Raw genomic sequence first — 18,194 nt, forward strand, 5'->3', positions numbered from 1 at the left:
GTTACACTACCATATGTGTTATTTTAATTACAGTTTTCAAATACAGTTAGTGTACAGTTTTACAGTGTGTCTTGAAACTTTAAAAAGTATTTATCAAAAAAAGGCTGTCTTAGGTCATTCTTGTTATATTCTGTGAATAAGAACAAAATTGTATTTGTTTTTATTCACAATTTGAATTGAAAGTTAATTCTTACTCCTTGTAAATACCTAAAAATGAAAACTTAGAAATTTCATACAGTTTAAATTACACCAAAACTAATTGATAAATGGTAACTTTATTGAACACTAACTCTGTTTCTTCAAAGAAGCTCATTAGCTTCAGGAAATTTAGTATAAGAACAGATCTTAATCATTGGCTTTCTTTTAACCTTTAAAATTCTTTCTGTTGATATAAACTCTTTTTACCCAAGGGTTTTAGGAAAATGAAAGTTGTGATATGTAAAATTATTTGAGCATTTATGCAAAGCTTGCTTTCTTCTTATCAGACTTTGGCTTAAGCCTGTGATCTCTTACAATATTTTTCTAAAAATACATGATCAGGAATTCAGTAGAAAAATATGTCTTTTAAAAATTTTAGCCAGACATAGTGGTGCACACTTATAATCCTAGTACTTGGGAGGATGAGACAGGAGCATCATGGTTCAGCCTCAGCTGCTTAGTAAGGCCGTCTGCAACTAGTGAAATCTTGTTTCACAGTAAAGAATAACAAATAGGGCTAGGGGTAGAGCTCAGAGGTAGAATGCTCCTGGGTTCCATCCCCGGTACTGCTCCCCCCACAAAAAATTATTGCATAAGGAATCATTTTTTTTGTGGAAAAAATTACAACATATAAAAACTATGTAGAAGATGGACATTTAGGAGAATTTTTGATCTATAAGGAATTGCCAGGCAAAAGATACTCCCGTTATCTACAGGTAAATCAGGTAATATTTGAGTGAGTGAGCTTTTGTATGCCGCTGCCCCCGTGCTGGTGGGACAGGTGGTCAGCAGTGCTTGCTGTGGGCTCCACTTCTCCTTTGTTCCCTCAGCCCCCGTGGGGCAGTGGGACTGCACCCAGTCTGAGTGCCCGACAGCAAGTGGCCTGGCGCTGCTCATCCTCACCATTGAGTCTCCCCTTGTCATTGTCAAGTGGTGAGAACTGAATAAGGTAATAACGTGCACTCTAGGGTTCCGTACTCAATACGGGTATTTTTTATAAGAGAAATTAATTACAATGAGAGCACATCGGCTATTACGTTTTTGTTATTACTCTTGCTTACTTTCTTCCTCCTCTAAGCATGTAGCTAATGATGATGTCTGGTACTTAACCTTTCATGTATCCTGTATATTCATATAATTTACACAAACACATTCTACTCTACCTTTCTCAATGCCATGTAATCATACAAGCATATACCGGGTTGTTTCCTGCCAGTAAGTGTTTGAAAATGGCTCATCTTAGATATTAATCTCTTCCTTTTTTCATTTGACAATTGTAGAAATTCTTGCATCTCAGCGGGTGGAGATCTAATTCATTTTGTTTTAGTGGCTACGTGGTGGCCGTTATGAATGTACTATAATTCTTTCTACCATTACTTACGGAGATTTTTTTTGGTTGTTGTTCTTGTTTGAGTTATGAATAGTAACTATAATAAATGATTGCCTCTAGTAAAATTTAAACATCTATTTTATATTTATTGGTTGTTTGAATTTTCTTTTCAATGACAAGTCAGTTTTGCAATTTTAATTATACATACTCTTAAAGTAAGTCCTTTGTTTCATGCATGAAGAGTATTAAACTTGTGTAGGTATATAGTTTTTTTAAAATAGAGTCTTTATACCATCATGGGAAAATTTTATAGTAGTTTTTGACTAGATTAATTCCCAGTGTCTTTGTTGAATTAATGACATCACCATCATTTAATTTTTTTCCTCTTATTAAAGCTGTTGAGTTTTTGTATTTTGCATTGTAATAATTGAGATACATACAAATTGCTTGATTTTTTGTTAAGTCATTTGATTTTTGTTTTGCAAGTTTGCAGTACTTCTGTCTCTCCTGTGTAATGTTATTAAAAGGGAAAAAAACATGATAAAAGAGGATGTTCATTTAGGATGGAACATACTTAGGATGAAACATATAGAGTCTAAAATTACTAACATGGTGAGGAGAAGAGATGATGTAAAACCCCAGGAAGGCTAACCGCGGAGGTAGAAGTGGGAATTAGAGGAGGACCTGTCAGGATGGTAGATGGGGACATGTGTCCCAAATGTTTGCCTTTAGTTATTAGCAAAGTGGAATTGTCACCTTTGTGTAATCACTAGGTAATGTCTGTAGTTTACATTTTTATTTTAAATTCTAGTTTTAAAATTTCACTAAAAATTTTATCTGTATTCACTTTTTCTAAAAGATTTAAACGAAGAGAAAAAAAACTTCCTACAAAATTCAGTTAGATTATACCCTGTCTACCTGGTTGGGCTCAAAGGAATCAAATAAAACTGCATGTACTCTGGGAAATCACAGTGACACTCCCAACACAGGACTGTAACTAATGATGAAATACCCACGAACCAATTTTTTTTTAAGTGCTGATAACAAAGAATTCCTTTTTAGTAGAGAGTTACCAAATAAGCCACATTTTCTTCTGTCTCCAAAAGGAGTGCAGTCATTTGTTTAGCATGCATTGTATACAGTTCAGTGTAAGGTTTTTTTTTTTTCTTTTGTTTTGTTTTTGTGGGTCTGGGGATGGAACCTAGGGGCATTTGACCTCCGAGCCACACCCCCTGCCCTATTTTTATTCTTTATTTTTTGAAACAGGGTCTCACTAAGTTTCAGAGCGCCTCCCTAAGTAGCTGAGGCTGTCTGCAAACCGTGATCCTCCAGTTTCAGCCTCCCGAATGCTGGGATTACAAGCGTGCGCCACCACGCCCAGCTCAGTCTAAGATTTTAAAAAATGCTTCTGGTGGATAAAAATTTGAATGTGCATTATATAGCTTTGTAAACTTAAAAATTGACACTTTGTATGATATTTATACATGCAGTTGACTGTTTTGCTCAGATGCCTGGATTGGCTCTGGTCTCTGGCAGGCGGAGTGATACTTGTGCGTTTAGTGGTTGCCTTGACTGTTTTCTGTTGACTGCTCTGTTAACCAGTCTCTGCTGCCATCTCCACTGACAGCTATTCATCGGAACAGCCCCCGTCCTGTGAAGGTGCCTCGATGCCACAGCGACCCTCCTAACCCGCATCTCATCATCCCAACTCCAGAGGGATTCAGGTATCTGTGTTCCTCATTTGCTTCTTCTCTGATGTGCATGGGGTCTCTCGGAACAACTCACTGCTTGCCCTGAGCGCTCAGTGTTTTTCTATCTCCTTGTTCATATGCTCGTAAAATCTCTTTATTTGCATTATCTTGAATACATGCCATAGTGCCTTAGTTGCAAAAGAAAAAGACATACAACTTTAAAATAGACCTGGACCTTTCAAGATAATATAATTTTTCGGCTTCTTTTTAACCTCGAGCTACTAAATGCTTTCTGGCTTTGGAATAATTCTTTCTTTGAAAAATTACCTTAGGAAAACAAATTTAAGTGTGCATAACATAATAAACATTGGAAAATACTAAACAACACTTTAGAAATAGAGCAAGCTGGCCTGGCCACAGCAGGCCAGCCTGGGGCATGCGCACTTGTGAGGCAGCGCGCCGCACCACAGCGGGTCAGGAGCCAGCACATTCACAGTGATGCCCTGAATGTGGTGGCCTCTATGCAGCTCCAGGTAGCGAGTGTCCCCTCCCCATGCGATCACTTTTCAAAGTTAACCTTATTGACAAGATTTGCTAGGCAAGGACCACAATTTTAAAAAATCTTTAAAATCAGTCCTTTTCTACACCTAGACTTGACTCGCAAACAGCAATTTTCACTTTATATTTTAGAATATTCTTAACTTTCTTTCCATGTTTTCTTTCTAACTGAAACCATTTGCAAGCCCAGCCCTCTTCTCACCTGCCTTCCTGAAGCTCTTCTTCTCGTCTTAGCACTCGGAGCATGCCTGCGGATGGGCGGAGCCACGGCAGCCCTGCTGCCGCTACTGCTGCTGCTGCTGCCACCAGTCGCCCCAGCCCCTGTGGCGGCGACTCGGCGCTGCCCAAACCCATCAGCAGTGCCCCTGATACCAGGTAGTCTCCCTCCACCAGCCCCTGTCTCCTCACCACCCCGTCTACATGGGCCTGAGCTCTAGGATGTGCCACAGCTGACTGGACTGCTTCCCTCTGCTGAGCACGGGATGCCCAGGTCCCTCTGTGGCTTGTCACGGCCCAGGCTCTGGCACCAGACAGCCCCATTCAGTACCAACCACAAAGACCAGAGCCTCTCCCAGTAGCTCCTTAGAGGGACGGACAGAGGCGAGAACTCGGGTACAGTAGAGGGATGTGAAACTTGGGCTCACAGAGACTTTCCTGGATGGTCATAATGTAGTTCAGAGAGGGCTGCTTGTTAACAGCCATAGGCAATGACTTTTTTAAAGGAAGATCAATTTTCTAACCTAATACACTTTTAAAAAATAATTGTCGAGTAGAAGTAGTTATATAGCTGGGTGTGGTGGGCACGCTTGTAACCCTAGCATCTGGGAGGCTGAGACAGGAGGATCCGGGTTCGCGACCAGCCTCAGCTATTTAGTGAGGTCCTTTGCAACTCAGTGAGACTGTATTTCAAAATAAATAATAAAAAATAGGGCTGGGGGGTGTAGCTCGGAGGTAGAATGCCTCTGGTTTCTATCCCCAGTAATAAAAAAAAAAAAAAAAGTTGTATACGAAGTGGATAAGAGAGCTCATGGAGTTTGCATATCATCTAGAGAATAGATCGCTAGACAGAACTCTCCTGCGCTCAGCAAGCTCTGGAACAGTTGAGGTGTCTTGCACTGGGGCTTTTGTTTAGAAGGGACTGCAGTTTTTTCCATTCTAGCTATTTTTTGGCAGAGGATTTTAGCAAGTTGTTCTCATTTACTGAATGGAGAAAGGAGTTTTGCTCTCTTAATCCCACCCCTATATTTGAGTAGAAGGAATGCTGTCAATACTCTCTTCTTGTGATAAAGAAGGTGATAGGCAAAGCTATTAATTGTGATGAAGCTCAGTGGATTGTGGAAAAAGTACCCATGTAGGAGTTGGCAGAAAGATGACTTAGGGCTTTAGGATTTAAAGGACCAAAATGCTTTTAGCTTTATTTAATAACTCTAAAATTTCTATAAACATTTGCAGTCTTCTCAGTTATTAAAGTAATTAATATCCCTAATTTTAGTAACGTTTATAACCTAAAAAATATAAAAGTATGTTACAGCTTAACCAGTCAACTAAGAAAATTAACATTAAACCACATACCCGTTTGCCCTGTTTTTATCTTTAGGGTATTTCATGACAGATATTTTCACGTGTACTTCCATATCCCCATGGAGGTGCTGAATCTGTTGAGTTGAGGGAAATGAGTTGGCCACGAGCATAGAAGTGCTTGAGGACATTAGTCAGATAGGTGCCGACTCCCATACCTGCAGCATGCATGTTCTCATGGGGTGGGTTCAGAACCAGAAAGGGATGAAGACATCCCACTTACTAGAAATCAGCCTTGCTGGTGCACACCTGTAATCCCAGGACTTGGGAGGCTGAGATAAGAGGATCTCAGGATCAGGGATAGCCTCGGCAAGTATTGTGACTCTCATTAACTTGGTGAGACCCTGATTGAAAATAAAAGATAAAAGCCGGAAGTAGAAATCCTCTGTGTACAATACCCAGTACCACAAAAATAAATACACAAACATATATACACGTGTATGAATGCACGTCTGTATGCCCACCTTGACGGAAGTGGTTTGCACAGAAGCCAAGTGCCTGTTGTTGGCCTTTTCACGCATTTCGTCTTGTTCTTCACGTAAGCAGTTTTCAAGCATGTTGTCAAGAATAATATTCCATAAGTATTTGTTTCAAATTTGTATATACTTGAACATTCTTAATGTCTAGGAATTTAAACAGTGGCACAATATGCTGTCTTAAAGTTCATTTTTTAAAAAATAAAGAAATAGAGTTAGCTGCAGGCCCGTGTGTGACACTGTAGAGAGGAGACAGCCACACACAGGTGAGGGCTGGTGGCCAGGACTCCGCCAGCTCCCCGCCTCCCGCTCACTGGGCGCAGGCCTCCCTGCGGTCCCGTGGAGGGAGTGCCCTGCGCATCGCCAGGGGGTGGGTTCCCTGCGCTCGGGCACACCCGAGAGCCCGCGTCTCCAGAGCCCTGGGAGGCAGCGTTGCCGAGGACGTCCTGGCTCAGCCCAGTGTGCAGCCTTGTCCCCTCTTAGACAATCGGAAACCAGAATTCACTTGCAGTTGGCCCACTTGATCCAAATACATGTTTTCATTAATTTTGCGATCAAAGAAATACCTATTCTAGGCTTCAATTCTGTCATCCTTTTTATAAAAATACTGTTTGCAGAGTGGACTTTCGAGAGCTGGCTCCAAGTGATGCACAGAGCCAATTACTAATTTTCAGATGTTTTGTAAGCTTGTTGTTACACTGTGGAAATTGGCAAACCTCCACAGCCTGCGCCCGCCCCACTCCACAGTAGCGGTTAAGCATTCACAGGTGCACCACTTCGTTAAGCATGTCTTCTTGTCTCTACCTTTGCGAAGTTCTCCCACGGGTGCGGCATGGCTGATTCACCTGTAGAAACCAGGGCGCTTGGGGTGTTGTTCTCAGAGACTGTGGCACTGCTTGGGAGGGAAATACGTTTCCTCACTTCAACATTAGTAGCTCTGCCACCAAATAGTGCCAGAACTTTTTGATGAACTACACGAAAGTGGAAATGTCACCCCTCTTCAGACTGAACGAGTGCTATACTAGGTTGGAGTGTCTAGGGGAAATATAAAAATAATGCATATTTTATAATTTGTACAGTACACCATGTTGCCCTCAGTCTGTTTATGTTTAATAAAAAGAACATACATGCTACCATACTTCATTATGTCATTCACTTAAAATATACACCCAGTCACTTTTTAATAAATTAATCCCTGATCTGTTTTGGGTTCTTTGATTATTTGAATTACAGTTTTAACACTTCATTTACTTAAGCCTAGTTTTTATTCCTTATGGGTTCATTCTGCTTAAACACTCTTCTGGAAACGCAACTAATTAACTTTGCCCTACTTAATATATTACGCTTCCTGCTCTTGTACTTTTGCTTGGCAACTGCTTGAGAAATCAGTAGGTACTCCTTTCTGTTTGCTTACTATATAGAGATTTGGATTTTTTTAAATTATGTAATGATATTAATACTTTAAATACAGTTAAGTATACAAATGCAACTTGATGGTGACCTTAATTTTAGCCACATTTGGCTAATACATGTCTGTCCATCATGGACCTAAATTATGAAGTATCCCATGCATGTCAGTCATACTTAGGTAGACTTAGCTGGTTCTTATTTCTAGAGGTTCTTGTGGTTAATGTCGAATAGGACATTCTGCAGGCAGGCCCTGTGGGGCTGGCCACTGGCTGTGGAGGAGCAACAGTGGTTCTTCCGGCTCCGAGGTCTCCCGGCAGTCTTCAGAAGGGGCCCATTTCAGTGGAGCTGTGTTCATGTGCTTCCCACCCACTACACGCCACTTGCCCCCTCTCAGACATGATGGTCCAAAGTGTCTCCAGACACTGCCAGGTTCCCTGGAGGACAGCACTGTCCCTAGTTAAGACCCAGGGCTCTAGAGGAATCTCACAGGTCTTCCAATTTCAGTTCCATTGAATTGATAGCTCAATTGTAAAAAATATCAAAACAGGGGTTCCAGCGTCCCCGAGAACGACCGATTGGCTTCCATAGCTGCTGAGCTGCAGTTTAGGTCCCTGAGTCGCCACTCAAGTCCCACGGAGGAGCGAGACGGTGAGTGTGGGAAGGCAGCCACCTGCATGCTCCACCTGCCAATCATTCAGCTTTAGAAAGGAAGGCAGGGGAGGGTAAGAAGCAGGGCCCTGGGGGAGGAGTCAATGCTAAACACCTTGGCCTTTTAACCCAGATTTTAGCTATCTGAATATTCTGGGCCTACTTTTGTTGCTTCTTAAAAATTTATTTCTGATATCTCATATTTCCTTTGTTTGAGTACTCATATTCACTTTAAATGTACACAATTGATGCTGGGCTTGGTGTCACGCACCTGTAACCCCAGTGCCTGAGAGGCTGAGACAGGCAGACTGAAGATTTGAGGCTAGTACTTGGTAACTCAGCAAGACCCTGTTTCAAAATAAAATAGGGCTATGGATATAGCTCAAAATGCCTGGGTTCAATTCCCAGTACCAAACACAATAAGTAAGTACCAAGTAAAATAAAAACATCAAAGTGATACTGTGTGTATCAATAATATGTTGAACTTTAATGCAGCCCTCAGGGTTTCTGCCTACCAACCACATTGCTGTGCCTGTGGTTTCAGGGCAGGGGCCGCCAAAACTGACCTCTTGAGTGGGGTTCGCAAGAACATAGCATCTACACAGTGCTCTGTTTCCTTATTCATGAAAAGTTTAAGGAGGTAAAACCCTATAATAAATTTTTAGTTTGGTGTAATTCTCTACAATTGAGTATAAAAAATTCCCATACCTGCTTCAAGCACATTAGTATTTAATCACCAGAAAGGACAGATTGATTGTAACCATTACTATTCACCACGTGTTTAGTGTTTATTAGGTATTTAATGTATAAACAGATAAGAGTCTTGCTCTCAAGCATATTTTTTTCTTAATTTGTGCAGAACCAGCATATCCAAGAGGTGATTCAAGTGGGTCAACACGAAGAAGCTGGGAACTTCGGACACTTATTAGCCAGAACAGAGGTAAGAGAAGGGACATCGAATTTAAAAATGTTTAAGAATGAGATGCATGCCCGTCTATGTTCACAGCCGCACAGTTCACCATCGCCATGCTATGGTACCAGCCAAGGCGTCCATCAACAGATGAATGGATTACAAAACTGTGGGATATGTACACAGTGGAATTTCACTCATCCATAAAGAAGAACAAAATTATGTCATTTGCAGACAAATAGATGGAGCTGGAGAACATTATAACATTATGCTAAATGAGATTAGTCACAAAAAGTAAACAATTGGATGCTTTCTCTAGTATGCAGAAGCTAGGGAGAAAAAGGGCAGAGGAGGATCTCTAGACAAAGAAGGAGAAACTAGATGAACCTATAAGGTGACTGACGGCGGGGGATGAGGGGAGAGGGAAGTTTCCTGACGTACGTGACGTACATCCACAAACACATCAAGTCAGTCACTGAAGCAAACATGAGAAGGAGCGAGGGGAGGGTCTGGGGCGGGAGCCGGGGAAGGGCTAAGAGTGATGTGTGCATGTGTGCCTCCACCATCTTGTACTCCACTACGATGTATGAGTACAATGACCAATTTTAAAAAATCAAGCATTGGGCCGGGCTTGGTGGCGCACGCTTGTAATCCCCGCGCTTGGGAGGCAGAGACAGGAGGATCGCGCAGGTTTGAAGCCAGCCGCGCGCGCTGGTTTAGGAGACCCTGTTTCCAAATAAAAATGTCAAAATAGGTCTGGAAGTGTAGCCCGGAGATAGAAGGGCTTCCAGGAACCCCAGTGCCACACACACACACACACAAAAAAAAAAAAAAAAAAAAAAAAAATCAAGCATTCAAAAAAGAGTCAGATGAACAGTTCCACCTAATTTAATTTAACTTCTGAGTTTTTGGACCTTCTGTGTTAATATTTTGTAATCTCATTTGTCCTCTGACATCATTTTCTACAATTACTGTGTTTGTGGATATTTTGTAACAAATTATAAGCTTTTTTGAGTCAGGAATATGTTTTACTCATGCTTGTATTCTTAAGCAGCTTAGCATAATTCTTTAATCAGTTATTTGTGAAACCATGCTAAAAAGTTGAGGGAAAGAATTTAAGGAAATAGGTGACCAATCAGTAGTAATTAAAAGGATGAATAGCAGAAAAATCACTCATTTAGTACTTTTATGATCAACCAAATACTTTCATTTTTTTTTTTGTTAAATAATCTTGAGCAATAGGCAGAATATATCTTTGTGTCTTTTCATGAAAAACATAGATTCTGAGAGGCTAAATAATTTGACCAACGTAATTAATAGAGCTGGAATTTGACCCTGTCTTTGAGTCCAGCGTTCTCCCTGCCACAGCACCACTTGGGACTGTGTGTGACTGATGAGAAGAGCATTTGTCCCCCAAACCCTGAACGGTGAGGGTTTCACCAGGGGAGGGCTGAGCTGGCTCTTGAGGGAAGGCAGGTCTGCGGCAGATGGAGCAGAGGGCAGAGAAAGCCACGCCTGGAGGCCTGGTGACTCGGGGCCGGTGGGGTGGATGTAAGCACAGGGGCAGGGGAGGGCGAGGCGAGCGGCCCATGGCAGTCTTCAGAGACCTAAGGCTTTACTCAGAGGTGGTGGCAGCCGCTGAAGGCTTTTGTTAATTAACGGGAGGACAGCGATTAGTAAGACATGGCGCAGCAGACTACCCTGCTAACCTGGATTGGGGAGGAAATAGGGAGCTGAGTTTTTAATACTACCCTAATGATTCAGTGTGAATAATAGATGATGGAGTGTGGTGGTTTTAAAAGGGAATGGCTACAAAACACAGCTTTGGCGCAGCAGTTGACAGGCCTGGTAACACAGCTGTGTGTCCAGGATTGGTGGGGACATCCTGACTCTCGGCAGTAGTTCCTGGACACCAGGTCTTTGCCCAGGTTTCCAAAATAGACACTTTGTGGTGAGGTAAACTTGGGAACCAAGGGGAGTTACAGTTCATTTCCCAGAAATACTTGGCAGTGGGGTGCATGGCCTCGCAGGCATGAAAGATCATCCAGCGTGGGGCAGAATGGTGGAGATAAAGGAGATGAACTAGGGTTCATGTTTTAAAGACACAGTGGTATTAAAACATAAAGCTTTAGGGGGTCTTTTCAGTCTAACCTTACAGTCACGTAGGCTCCAGGGGTCTCTTGGTCTGCCCTTTGCTAATGAGGCTGTGGGGTGGGAAGTGCATCACAGGCGTGTGCACAAGCCACTGGTTTCAGGGTGTGGCTTGTGACTCACAAGTGAGTGGTAAAAGCTTATATTGAGTGTGATCTGCCTTTAAAAAGAAGGTGATGAGGAGCCAGAATCACCTGTAGCACAGGAAATAGTGTCTGCTGACATTCATGTTAGGAGCTCCTTGGGTGACAGGCATTCCTTACTTAACAAGCTGTGGAGCCTGGTGGGAAAACAAGGGGTGGCGTAATAGCTAGCGTGGCCCCAACACTGGCCTAGAAGCTTGACGTGCGTTACGTGACTTACTCCTCACTCACGACAGCCCTGGGGTCAGTGTCACTTCCCTCATTTCACGTGTTAGAGACTAAATGTAGAGAAGTCAATCGGCAGATGAGGTATCTGCTGTATAAAGAAGCCAGTTCACTTGCCCATTGTCAAGCACCCAGAGAGGGACAGCCCTGGTTCCTTCTCGTCAGAGGTGGCTTCCAGGGAGAGGGTGCTGTGGTGACAAGGTGTGCTAGGCAGAGGGGAGTGTGACCCGGCCTGGGAATGAGTGTCAGACGACGCTGCTTCGCCTTACTGGTCTGGAGCATGTGGTCGGAGAAGAAAAGAGGAGTGAGTTAAAAATGCAAAACAAGCGCCGTTGGTGGGCTTGCTTGTCATCCCTGCGCCTGGGAGGCGGAGACAGCAGGATCCTGCAGGTTCAAAGCCAGCCTCAATGCCGGGCGTGGTGGCACGCTTGGCACACTTGTCATCCCCTCGCCTGGGAGGTGGAGACAGGAGGATCGCGCAGGTTCGAAACCAGCAGGTTCGAAACCAGCCGTGCTGGCTTAAGAGACCCTGTTTCCAAATTAAAGAAATATACAAAAAATAGATGTCTGGGAGTGTAGCCCGGAGGTAGAAGGGCTTCCAGGAACCCCACAACCACTAAAAATACAAAATGAAATCCAAAATACCAGAACAGCAAGTCAGGGACCTTGAGTCCTGTGTGGAGGAGCTTGTGCCTTTGTTTAGTAGGTAGTGGAGAACTGAAGTAAACTTACGTGGGAAAGTGACAGGGAAGCTCTCCTGTCTCTAAGCTCAGGCAGCTGGCGAGAGTGCAGGCTGGCGCCCAAGGAGCATCATCTACGTGTGTACTGGTCCCGCGCAGGGGCACGGGCTGGAATTAGTAGATTTCAGAGGACTCAGTTGATCTACTGTGGATTTGAACAGATACTCTTTAAGTCCTGCTGTCATGGAGTGCCGATGTATGTTGCTATGTTCTTATAGATATTTGTTGGAAATTGACTTGGTAACAGTGATTGGGGCTGATGAATTTTCTGGTCTCTTCAGATACTGCTTCTAGACAAGGACCCATCGAAGCTATCCAGAAGTCAGTTCGATTGTTTGAAGAAAAGAGGTATCGAGAAATGAGGAGAAAGAATATCATTGGTCAAGTGTGCGACACCCCTAAGTCCTATGATAATGTCATGCATGTTGGCTTGAGGAAAGTGACCTTCAAATGGCAAAGAGGAAACAAAATTGGTAAGGAGACCGAGGAGCAGGACTTGGGGATAGTGTCTGTTAGACATGGCGATGTTCATGCTTATTTAAGGCTCAGAGTTGGACCTTTTTCTTATAGACATTGCAATATACAGCATGTCTTTGCAGAGAGTTCTTTTTTATGGCTTAATTTCTAAGTGTGTTCTAAGAACAATAAAATATGAAATCTTTTTTTCCTTTTGATACTGGAGATTGAACCCAGGGGTATTTTACCTCCCAGCTACAACTCCAGCTATTTTTGTATGTATGTATGTATGTATGTATGTATGTATGTATGTATGTATGTATTTCTTGGTGGTACTGGAGTTCCTGGAAATCCTTCTACCTCTGGGCTATACTCCCAGACCCATTTTTATATTTTTATTTGGAAACAGGGTCTCAAACTTGCGCGATCCTCCTGTCTCCGCCTCCCAAGTGCGGCCTCCCACGCCCGGCGCTTTTATTTTTTATTTTGAAACAGGGTTTCACTTAGGTTGCCAGGAATCTTATTAAATTGCTGAGGCTGTCCTCAAACCTGTAATCATCCTGTCTTAGCCTCCCAAGTACTTGGATTACAGACCACACTTGGCACAAAATGATATTTTTGAGAAGATTTTTAGATAGTTCCTTAATTGAATAGTTGCCCTCAGTAATTCCATAAGTCTCCTGTGGAGAATTACTGAAATTCACCTGTAGCCCCCTTCTATATTCTTTTATCTTATTCTCACAAGAATATTATTTGAATAGAGACAAGACAAGTTGGGCCAAGACAGTCTAAGAATCTTGCCTAATTATTAATTTTCAGGTGAAATTGCCTTTTGTAAAATAACTAGTAGAGTAAGGTCTCTGTAGGCAGAGTTCACCAGGAAACTGGAGGTTCGTTAGAACTATCCAATGGGGCAAAAGACACTGGAACAACCAAGTACTTTACAGATTTTATTCACTGGTGCTCTTTTTTTGTTGTTGTTTGTTTCTTTATTAGTGCATGTAGTCATACATCTTAATGAGGTATAGGATGGTGGAGGCATACATGCACACGTCAGTCATTTAGCCCTTCCCCAATTCTACCCCATCCCCCCTACTCCATCTCATGTTTGCCTTAGTGACTGACGTTGATATGTTTGTGAATGTACATCACGTTCATACCGTTATTCTTAATCTTGTTCAGCTGGATAGTCCTTGAAGTTCCAGAAGGAATGTTAGAGTATCTGCCCCACACTCCTATCCCTGCAATTGTGAGGCTAAATGGGTCCAGGCTGCTCCCAGCCCCTCCCTTCTGCCCCGGCCCCATCCCAGCTTGCCCCAGAGGTGTGGGGCTCAAAATAGGCACCAGGACCACTCTTCCTCTTCTAGGATTCTCCAAAGGCAGTTCTTTATCTAAAAATGTTTACAGATAAGAAAAATTTCTTTGGGAGCATTCAGAGCTACTTTTTCTTTGGGAGCATTCAGAGCTACTTTGGGTCTGCTTGCAGTAGTAAGCCATAAGAAACATAGTTGTAGATACATAAATGTACATTCATAATTAATCGGCAACATCTTTGTGGGTTTCAATGACATGACCTGTGTGCGGTGACTGGAAGGGCGGCTGTTTGTGTTGTGCACAGGGGAAGGACAGTATGGGAAGGTCTACACCTGCATCAGCGTGGACACTGGAGAGCTGATGGCCATGAAGGAGGTGAGTGGGGCTCGGGAGCCTTCACGTGGGACGACCCCAGTGCTAGACTCAACAGTTCTCGGTGCATCCGCTGGCTTAAGTCCTTTCCGTGGCGAGATGTCTAGGCCTAAGTCCTGTGTGTTAGCGTTCAGGCAGGCCCAACCCACAGGTGCGCTGGGGGAGTGACGGCAAAGGCCTCACCGATTGCGGCAGGACAGTAAGCCACAGTAAGCACGGGAGCGCAGTGCTTCTCATGGAGGGCAGGAGCAGGGCCTGCCACGAGCCTGAAGGCAGGTTTGATGGAGGCTTGCAGGAGGCTAATACCAGAAGCACCTTATTAGGCACTGAGGGGAGAAGGTAACATTTGTGATGAGCTTCAGAAGTAGGTCATACTTAATAACCTTTGGAAGAACTGCAGGAGCAGGGGAGAGCCGAGGGAGACGAGACTTGCTGCCACTGGAGGAACACGAGTGGCTCCGAAGGCAGGCAGGACGGAGGGCAAGGTGGGAGGTAGGTGGCCACAGGGTTCGCAGCCGCGGCCCTTGGGCTGGCCTGTGCCCCGAGCTTCAGCAGCTCCTACTCTTCATGCTGGCCCGTGTCCGTCCTTCATGTCCTTGTTCTGACGTGGTGGTAATCATTTCTTACCTTATATTTGATTGACAGATCCTAATTGCGTGCATTTACAGTGTGTGTACATTTCCAGTGTGTCCCATACAGCAGTGTGCGGGTGATATAAATGATTAAGTCAGGCTGGTTAACATCCGTCAGCTCACTTTTCATAATTAGAAGTTTATTCCCTGAGTCATTTTGAAATGCATACATAACCATTATTTATAGTCATAGACACACGAACACTTCTGGTCTCACGTGTGAAATCTTAAGGGCAAAAGCACAGCTTCTTTTACTGTGTTGCCTGAAGTACAGTTTGGTGACTCGGGTCACAGTGTTGCATTGCCAGTGATCCTGTTAGCTCTTAAACCTACAGATACTCAAAAGCAGGTTTGGAAAAACAAAGGGACAAAGATCAGGAAGTCAAGTCATAGACGTGGCCCTCATCCCACCGGCCTGACAGGGAAGTGTGAGGAAACAGCCTCACGGCCCCACTCCTTAACATCTACCCGTTCGCGTTTGTGACAGTACCAGTGTAATCAGCGCTTTCTGTTGGCAGATTCGATTTCAACCGAATGACCATAAAACTATCAAGGAGACTGCAGATGAGCTGAAGATATTTGAGGGCATCAAGCACCCGAATCTGGTTCGGTATTTTGGTGTGGAGCTGCACAGAGTAAGCCCCTTGAGTTGCCCTTCTGTGTGAGGGGTCAGTGAGGTAGAAGGGAGGCCAGTCTGCATCACAGGCCCCCATCTCAGAGCACAGTCATGCTGCCTAGTGCTCAGGAAATCTCCCTGGGTCACAGCATTCCTGCCTTCTCTCTGAACCAGCGGCGTTCCTCCTGAAGCGCAGTTGTCGCCGGCAGTCACTGGCGCGCTACGCAGTGCTGAGGCCTATCCTGCCTAAGGCCCGGGCTGGGCCTTCTCTCTGTCACACTGAACCATTATGCCCTGCTGATTTTTCTTCTCTGGTCTGAAGGAATCTTTGGGAAATGAGAAAATTAAGACATCAGATTCATGCTCCTCCATGTATGTAGAGATAAGCAAGTTGCAGGAAAGAGGGTAATCCAGGGGTCTTGGTGTAGAACCAGAGTTTCGAAGGGGAACTGGAGGGTGTTCATTTTTAATGTGTTTGCAAATACATTTATGTTTAAAAAGGATATGTTTCAGTACTTAATAATGTATCTATAGAGACATCCCTATTTGCCCGTGGCTGATTTAATCTCGGAAGATTATAGATACTTGTCCCCTGTGATTTGGAGGAGACATTTTTACCCCAGCTAGCGACTTAATTTCAGACAAGAGACGGGCAGTCACCCCTGCAGAAGAGTGAGAGTCAGCGGCTACACGGCATATTCAGACGGCCAGTGTAGTACAGCACTAGAAAGGGGTGGCTCCTCGTGGCGTAGCCTGGGAGGTCTCCCCACGTCTTCATGTTGTGTCAGGTAAGGGAAGTCTAAGACGTGGGGCTGTGCTTTACCCATAGGAAGAGATGTACATCTTCATGGAGTACTGTGACGAGGGCACGCTGGAAGAGGTGTCGCGGCTGGGCCTGCAGGAGCACGTCATCAGACTCTATTCAAAGCAGATCACCGTTGCCATCAACGTCCTCCACGAGCATGGCATCGTCCACCGCGACATCAAGGGTGAGCCCCGCTGCCCCGCTCCCCGCTCCCCGCCCCTCCCTGCTCCTGTCCAGGTGGGTTGGCCAGTACTCTAATTACAGCCAGCTCCCAGCTGAGAAATGGAGTAAAACCATGTCTGTCCATGAGTAGAGGGCTCATCTCTTTACTGCCCAATATTACTTTTAGAGAAATCCTTCCAAAAATGAACTTTTATGGGCTGATTTCACAAAGTCAGGATGCATACTAGATAGTCAGGATCAAAGCAACTTCTCTTTCTATTTATGTATGAACCTTGTGAATATATAAAGTAACGCTAAATCAGAAATGCCTGTGTGAGTCAGAATGTGCGCCTCTGTCTTTGGAGACAAGAATAGTATTTATTTAGACCAAACTCCAAATTAGAGTTCTGCTGTAGGTTAATGTGGTCATCTGCTGGTGAGAAGTGTCTCTCTCTGCTGGCCTGAGGGGAGTAGCCCTGCCTCCATCAGAACGGTCACTGTGCTGTTGGCTTCAACCACACCATCCACCGGCCTTTGTTTCTGAGAGTTTTGGAGATAATTAAAGCAGGGAGTATTTTCATCTCTAGTTGGCCCTAGACTAAGGAGTTCCAGTCTGTAGTTAACCTAAACACGTTTCCTCAGGGACTGGCTGACTTGTGGCCAGGGACGAGACACAGTCTGGTGGGTGTTCTGATGACACCAGAACCAGCTGTGGTCAGGGTGGGTCGCTCATGCTCCATAACGCAGCTTGCCCTGAGTCACCGGCGTGACCAGCCCCTTGGCCGCCTGTCTGTCCACCACGTGGCTTTGCCACCCAGGGTCATTCTGGGCACTTGCTGAGTCGGCTCTGTGAGTCTGCGGCCCTGCCTGTTCCAGCTGTCTTGCCACAAGCACCAAATACATCCCTGTGTGCTGTCAGAGAAGGTGTCTGCAGGTTGGATCCCCAGGTCCTTTCATCAGTTTAGCATGGCCAAGAATGAGTACATGTAGCACAGCTCCAGAATTCCCGCTGTGTAATCCACGGGGGATTGTCAGCTCTGGGAGGCCTCAGGTGTTGAGAGGGAACCATTAGGCTCATCTCGTCTCTGGGCCTGAGGGGCCCACGTTGCTCCACGTAGGAGCACCATAAGGTACTCTCCAGAGATGTGTGACTTGGTTAGGGCGATAACACCTTGCAGCCTGTAGAGCAGAAGGCCAGGCTGTCCTGAGATGAGCAGTAACCCAGATTCCAAGTGGAGTACAAAGTAGGCATGTAGGCTGCTTGTAGAGGTATTGGAAAATTACGGAACATTGTTTCCAGTCACAGTGGCCTCAGCTGTGACTGAAGCAGGACTGTGTACTGGCTCTTCTGCCGCCCCTCCCTCCATGGGCGTTGCTAACCGCATCCAACTCTGATCTCGGGAGCCGGACTCAACTGCCTAGTGACTGCTTCTCTCTCATTAGGTGCCAATATCTTCCTTACCTCATCTGGACTAATCAAACTGGGAGATTTTGGATGCTCAGTAAAGCTTAAAAACAATGCCCAGACCATGCCCGGTGAAGTGAACAGCACGCTGGGGACAGCAGGTACTTTGCGTTCGCGCCTTTGTCAGCACTGCCCCGCACGGCAGGAAGAGGCTCTAGTCCTGCCGCGGATGGTCCCTGTGCGCTCAGCCTCCAGGAGAGGAGAGCAGCTGTCCGCGCCGTGAGTTAAATTGCTCCTTTAACTTTAAGGCAGGAGGCAAGTGGCGTTTTCCCCCAGAAAGGCTTCCGTTGTTGTTTCCATAGTTATTAAAACTA

The 18,194-nt window shown here is 44.7% G+C and overlaps 1 protein-coding gene across 6 annotated transcripts in view; it reads left to right on the forward strand.

The window, feature by feature from the left end:
- MAP3K4 (mitogen-activated protein kinase kinase kinase 4) overlaps positions 1-18,194 on the forward strand; it is a gene marked incomplete at both ends in the record, with an annotated part of 117,138 nt that overhangs the window by 93,295 nt on the left and 5,649 nt on the right. For 4 of the 6 annotated variants that reach the window (XM_080700804.1, XM_080700805.1, XM_080700806.1 and 1 more), the window contains 9 exons: positions 3,156-3,252; positions 4,012-4,152; positions 7,789-7,889; positions 8,749-8,829; positions 12,340-12,531; positions 14,133-14,203; positions 15,351-15,467; positions 16,278-16,437; positions 17,859-17,981. In XM_080700804.1, coding sequence (XP_080556930.1) covers positions 3,156-3,252; positions 4,012-4,152; positions 7,789-7,889; positions 8,749-8,829; positions 12,340-12,531; positions 14,133-14,203; positions 15,351-15,467; positions 16,278-16,437; positions 17,859-17,981 — 1,083 coding nt within the window. The remainder of the gene's footprint in view (positions 1-3,155; positions 3,253-4,011; positions 4,153-7,788; positions 7,890-8,748; positions 8,830-12,339; positions 12,532-14,132; positions 14,204-15,350; positions 15,468-16,277; positions 16,438-17,858; positions 17,982-18,194) is intronic. The other 2 variants (XM_080700808.1, XM_080700809.1) reach the window with 1 other exon arrangement.

The sequence above is a fragment of the Muscardinus avellanarius genome (genome assembly GCF_963383645.1).
Source record: "Muscardinus avellanarius genome assembly, chromosome: 8".
In the NCBI taxonomy this organism is placed as follows: Eukaryota; Metazoa; Chordata; class Mammalia; order Rodentia; family Gliridae; genus Muscardinus; species Muscardinus avellanarius.